Source organism: Triticum urartu, chromosome 3A, assembly GCF_056163025.1.
Source record: "Triticum urartu cultivar PI428250 chromosome 3A, HENAU_Tu73, whole genome shotgun sequence".
In the NCBI taxonomy this organism is placed as follows: Eukaryota; Viridiplantae; Streptophyta; class Magnoliopsida; order Poales; family Poaceae; genus Triticum; species Triticum urartu.
The window spans coordinates 555,506,648-555,513,308 of NC_141875.1; the positions used below are offsets into that span (position 1 = coordinate 555,506,648).

Here is a 6,661-nt window from a genome sequence, read left to right on the forward strand (position 1 = left end):
ACACGTCCCGACGCCACCCACCGCGTATCCTCCCGGGCCATGCTCATTTGACTGACTGGTCCATGGGGACAGCGAGCCCACGCCCCCACCGGTCATCGTAACCTGATCGTACCATACCACTTTTATTCCTCGCGGCGAATAAACGACAAGGCGGTCCGAGGCGGGAAGCGGGGCAGGAGGATGGCGCAGGCATGCGAGATTCACTGACAGGCAGGTCCCGACGATCGCGGCCCCACCAGACATGGGCGCTGCACCGTCCGGCGCCGCATGCCCCAGGCGAGCTGGAGTCGTCCGTCTAGGACCGATGAAAGGCGAGCGGCGGGGCGGTCGTATTGGGTCGGCATGTCGTCACGCGAGCAGGCGGAGAGAGAAATGGAACGGAGGCGGTGGGTGCACAGCGCCAGGAACGGCACTGTACCGCGCAGCGACCAGCAGCAGCAGTAAGAAAAAGAGGAAGCGGCCCCGCCCGGCGATACGTCAAGTCGCGCGGCGGCTGTGCCGTGCTCCCCCAACCCACCCCAACCCCCCGAACCCCAACCCAAGGTGCGGCTACGGGCCCCTCCGTTCTACGCGGTGCGGCGCCGGTCTATAATAATACCAGTACACCCGGCGCCAGCCAAAGAATCCCACCCCACGTAGCGCTCCACATGCGTTGCGTTAGATAGACGGACCTGTCGTCCAAGAGAGCGAACCAGACACTGCCGCGCCGAGTAGACTCACTGTGCGCCTCCCCGTCCGATGGATCCGGTGCTGCGGGGAGCGGCGAGCCTCGGTGGCGGCCATGGCCAAGGTGGCGCGGGAGGAGGAGGAGGGGGAGGAGGAGGCGAGGCGCACTACAGGGGCGTGAGGAAGCGGCCGTGGGGGCGGTACGCGGCGGAGATCCGCGACCCGTGGAAGAAGACGCGGGTGTGGCTGGGCACCTTCGACACCCCCGTGGAGGCCGCCCTCGCCTACGACCGCGCCGCGCGAACCCTCCGCGGCGCCAAGGCCAAGATCAACTTCCCCGGCCACCACCACCACCGCCCGCCTCTGCAGCAGCAGCCTGTTCCGTTCGGCGGCGTCGACCTCAACTTCCCTTCGCCGTGGCACTTCGTCTACTTCTCGCCTCCTGCGGCCGCGCCGGCGCCCCGTCTCCCGCAGGAAGCGTCTCCGGCGGTCCCCGTCCCGCCGTCGACGGCGCTCGAGCTCGGCATGGCGCCCGGGCCTGCCGGCCTCCCGTTCGACCTCAACGAGCCGCCGTCGCTGCTGTTCGGGTCGTGATGCGATCGCGTAGCTGCGATCGGCCGTAGTGGACTTCTGTGACGGCGAGAGAGAGACGTGCTGACGGCCGCAAGGGGCCGGAGCCGACGGCACTGGTCCGGCTAGCTGTATATACCTATTTGTGGAAAGCTTGGCCTTTCTACTTGGTCATTGCCCGTCTGTTTCGTTCATGCGTTTCTGCTTTCGGGTGAGCTGTCGGTAATGGTGGCGCTGGGTTAGTTGGGTTGGGTGTCTCTTTTACTACCGGAAGAGTGTTTTGCTCGGTAAACACAGGCTTCTGGTCTTGCGTCAGTAGCCCCAGGAGCCGACGGTGCGGCCGTGCACAGTGCAGCAGGCGGCGCTGTACTTTTCGCTCAAGAGTCTTCTGCGGATACTGTGCATGCGCTAATCCATTGTACTACTACTTGTTTTTTTTGCGATTACGACCTCCGATCTACTCTCTCCGTTCGGAATTACTTGTCCTAGAAATGGATGTATCTAAATGTATTTTAGTTTAGATACATCCATTTCTTTTTTTTAAAGGTAGATACATCCATTTCTGAGACAAGTAATTTTGAACGGAGGGAGTACTTCCTCCATTCCAAAATATAGTGCTCCCGCGCTTCTCGAGGTTCAACTTTGACCATAAATTTAATCCAACGAGACCAACTGCGGCGGGAGAAAAAAATATATATAATTGAAAACTTTTTTCGAATACGAATTCACTGATATAATTTTTTGATCCCGCCACAATTAGTCATGATAGTTAAATTTACGGTCAAAGTTGAAGCATGGAGATAGAGGAAGCACTACATTGTGGAATATAGGGAGTAGTATATTGAAATTAAAGCAGTGGTACGACACACCCCACAAAGAAAGGAAATTACACCAAGGTCCCTGGGGTACCATTTATTTTCCCAGAACGGCGACGAGCCCCTCACCAAATCGACGCCACCAAGAACTACCACTACCCTATCTACACGCCGGAAGCAGAGGAACGGGATCCCCACCTCCTCCCGCCGCCGGAGCGAGCAGAGGAGGCAAGAATCCGCGCCTCGCCGGCAGGATCTAGGGGTATTTTTAGTCGCTCCCTTTCGCCCCTCTCTCTCTAGAAGAGGAAGTTACGCACGTCTACGTATTGCTATCATTAACTTGTTGGTTTGTTGCACATGGGGATGGAATGAAAATAGTCGTGCCGCGGCAGGGCAAATTTGGTGTTTTGACCTTTTCGTGAAAGTTAAGTCAGATCTGACCTTAATTTAATTTTTTTTTTCGAGATTTGATTCTTTTCCTACAATTGGAATCAATGGCGATAGGGTATAACCGCCACAATGGAGGACCTTTGCGGTAAGTCCTATCGCAAAAAAAAAAATCTAAGTATCTAATATAGTGCTTATATCCACCTATTGACATGCACTTCGATGATAAGGTTGTACATGCTATCGTCTGGAGTATAACTCCTACCAATTTTTTTGTTTTCTTGCAAGGGGCATACTCCTACCAGTTGATAGTTTTACTACCCCCTCCCTCTCATAATGTAAAACATTGTGGAAGTATATTACTAAAACATGCCTGGTTATTCTGTAAAAAAAAACATGCCTGGTTATTTCGCGTGTTCAGAAGAGGAAAAGCACTAACCCCGGAGTGGAAGGTGTAAGCCATAGCAGTAATACTCTCTCCGATCCTTTTTATTCTGCGCATTAAATTTGTATCAAGTCAAAGTTTACAAAGTTTGACCAAATTTATATTAATTAATATCAACATCCACAATACCAAATATATATATTATGAAACTACGTTTCATAATGAATCTAACAGTAGTAATTCGGCATTATGAATCTTCATGCTTTCTTTTATAAATTTGGTCAAAGTAGAGATACTTTGACTTCATAGAAATATATACTATGCAAACTAAAAAGAACCTACTACCTTATTTGTACTGCTACGTACTGTACGTGTATGGTCGAGAAATCTCTCAGATTACGTCATGGTCGTCTGTCTGTCTGTCTGCCTCGATAGTGTATACTTCTGGGTGTTCGCTCAGCTCGTATTTACTGCCCGGTCCGAAGTTGCGCCGCGCCGAAGCGATGGAGATCCTCGTAGTGACCGTAACGAGTCAACAGAGGTATTCATTGCCTCGCAGCAGCAGAATACTCTCGACAGAAAAATTAATTGGCCAACAGGGCTCTGCAACCTTGAAGACTGATCACAATGAGGAGGAACTTAGGAGTAACATCACACACTTCAATATAATTTTACTTATGTGGCATATATTTAATGAAGAGAGAGGTACTTGTGGTAATTAGCTAAGTTACCGGAACATCACACATTCTAAGAAACAATGAGTTTATAACCTAATAAATACATCGTTGCATGACATTACATAAATGTTCCTACCCACTATGGAGATAGTAACATAGTCTAGGGAAGTGTGTAAGTTACTAGTTTATGTTCTTGCCCATTGTGACCAGCCTAACACACTGCTGAGCTAGCTAGATGAACAGTGCGCGCTCAATGGTAGTACTTCGTCCTTCGCCAAAATTGTTACTCGCCGGGTTACTTAGGGGCTGTTTGATTTGTAACTAACTTTGCTAAAGATTGCCATACTTAAGGTTAGACAAGTTTGACTAACTTAGATGAGTGTTTAGTTTAAGCCACACCTTAGGCAAGCCACACTTAGATCCCACATGACGTAGACACAAAAAATATGGCAAGATTCCCTTAGCCTTGCCAACTTGTGGCTCTTATTTTGATAAACTAATTTTAGGCAAGTTTGGAAAAAATGTGTGGCAAAATGTGGTAATACTAGTCCTAGAACCAAACAGCCCTTTAATAATATTATCCAATGCCAAAATCTCCGGCTGTGATTCCCATGTCTTTCGTCGGTTGTGAGTGACTATATACTCACTGTAACTTATTACCAACTGAAGAAACAGATCAGCAGCACACCATCGCTGGACGGATACATGCAGCATGATGGAGTTGTCTGGCATTATGATAATGTCGATGGCAGGCTAGATAAAGTCGATGAGTCAGTTACTACTCTGAAGATAGACCGGTGGAAGATGGTGGCAGCAGCCTCTGAGAGTGCGACGGTCCGGTATGAGACCCAGTCCCGGTATGTGACTGGCCTAGGGCATCCGACTTTAGCTGTTAGGATTTGATGCGATGTTCATTTGGTATTAGACTCGGATATTTGGCACACCTTCATCAAAGAGATAGGAATAGCAACATGTGTTGTCTAAATGGTGCCTTCAAGTTAACTGATGTATTATTTTGTATATGAATAATTAATAAAATAATCGCATGCATCGTGCAAATGTAAAGGTCGAGAATCTCTCCTTCTTTTTTTTAAAAAAACATACCACTACTCTTCGGAATAAAACGTTATAAGAGTGTCACCTCCTTCGTGGACAGCTATGCTTTAGGTTAGCGCGAGCCGCTTTTTATTCGGCGCTTTCGCCGACGGTCAGCAGATTGACTAACTTTTGTAATTTTTAAATACTTTTTTAGAACTTATTTTCCTTTGAGAACTTGTAATTTTTAATTACTGTACACAAAGCAGAGCGAACGGGTGGAAAATTACACGTGCGACGATGAGGAATAACTTCAAACATATTTATTTGACGCAACTATGTCTCGCTCATGTCGAGACGTAGTGCAAATTCCCTTCACAGCTGCAAGAATGGCCCGGCTCATCAGGGACTACTGGTCCTCACCGCTCTTTTTTTTTCGTTTCTGTTTTCACATTTTTGCATTTGTCTACTTTTGCTTATATTCCGTAGTATTCTAAATATATCTATTATAAAAACCACTTCACATCTCAAGAACATTTTTTGAATTCGTGAACATTTTATAATATTTGCAAAAAAAATTAAAAAATATGTGAATATTTTTAAGCAATTTTCTTGAGGCGAATATTTCTAGAATCAACGAACATTCTTTTTGAAATTGATGGATTTTTTATAATTACGAACATTCTGTTGATTGCTGATTTTTTTTTCTGATTTACCAGATATTTTTTGAAATACAAGATCATTCTTTGAATCAGCGAACATTTTATGAAATAATGAACAATGTTGTAAGCCACGAACAGTTTTTGAACTTTTAGGATACTTTTCTATTCATGATTTTTTTTAGAATTGGCGAAATTTCATTCAATTTCGTTAACAGTTCTTAATACACAAACTTTAAAAAAAATCATGAACGTTTTATGATTTCCCGAACAATTTTTTCCAAATTTCGAAAAAAAATTGAATCCACAAAACATATTATGATTTACTGAACATTTTATTTCAAAATTCTCTTTTTAAAAAATTTCACAACTTTTTTGAATCCCAAATTATGTAAAGTATAAAAAATAAAAACGGAAAATAAAAATAGAAATAAAAACGAAAATTGGAAAATAGGCTGTCCAGACATGGGTGGCTCGAACGGACATCCTACGTCTTCTCCAAGTGCGTAGAGCGTAGTATAGGAGATCCCTACTGCATGGCTTGCCCACGCGGCGGATCCGTCTGTGTGAAACATTTTATATCACTTACAGATGGCATTGATGGGTAATATTTTGCAATTCTGGACAATTTTTGTGACGTACCAACAGAAGTAGTATCCCCTTATTATTAGGTATAGATTGGTCCAATTTGTTTGATCAATGGCTCGATTTTGGGAGGAGTTTAACCTATTTAACGGTCTGGATTTAATCAGCTTTATTTTTGGCATATTCGTAAGTTATTGTTACCGCAGGAGCTATGCCCCATTAATAAAGTGGAGCGTGTTTACACTACAAAAATGTCCGCCCTACCACCAGACATAACTCCAGCTGGCCCAGTACTCTAGCTAACTCTGTGTGAACTTTTTCTTTGTTTCCTATTCGTGGTTTTGACAGTTTTCATTGGTTTTCAGTGAGTTTTTATTTCCCTTTTCATTAGATCTCCTTTTCCTTTTCTTATTTTTCCTTCAGGTTTCTTTTAGTTTTCTTTGTTTCTTTATTTGGTCTTCTTCAGTTTTTTTTATTTTGTTTTTTCCAATACATCTCTATTTTATTGATACATATTGTAAAAAAATTGTATACATCAAGATTTATTTATATAAATGTGGTAAAAAAGATTAAAATATATATTTCTTATACACATTGTATACTTTCCGTATACTACATCTAAAGCATTTTCATAAATGTTTATTATTTTTCCAAATACATGATTTTTTTTTCAAATATATGTTTTTGTGTCACTTTTTTATACGCATTGTACTTTTTTGTATACATTCAGAACATTATTTTATACACGTTATCATTTTTAAAATTCCCGATAACATTTTTTCAACTAGATATTCTAATTATTTATTCTATTTCGTCTCAAATATTTTCATATACACGTGGAAATATTTATTTGCTATTATATATTTTTTAAACTATGTGAAC

At 43.8% G+C, this 6,661-nt stretch overlaps 1 protein-coding gene across 1 annotated transcript; it reads left to right on the top strand.

The window, feature by feature from the left end:
• Window positions 1-605: 605 nt before the first annotated feature.
• Window positions 606-1,430, top strand: LOC125548722 (uncharacterized). Its single transcript, XM_048712271.2, has one exon. It carries the CDS (start codon window positions 739-741, stop codon window positions 1,258-1,260), a length of 522 nt encoding a protein of 173 aa, XP_048568228.1. The 5' UTR covers window positions 606-738; the 3' UTR covers window positions 1,261-1,430.
• The last annotated feature ends 5,231 nt before the right edge of the window (window positions 1,431-6,661 follow it).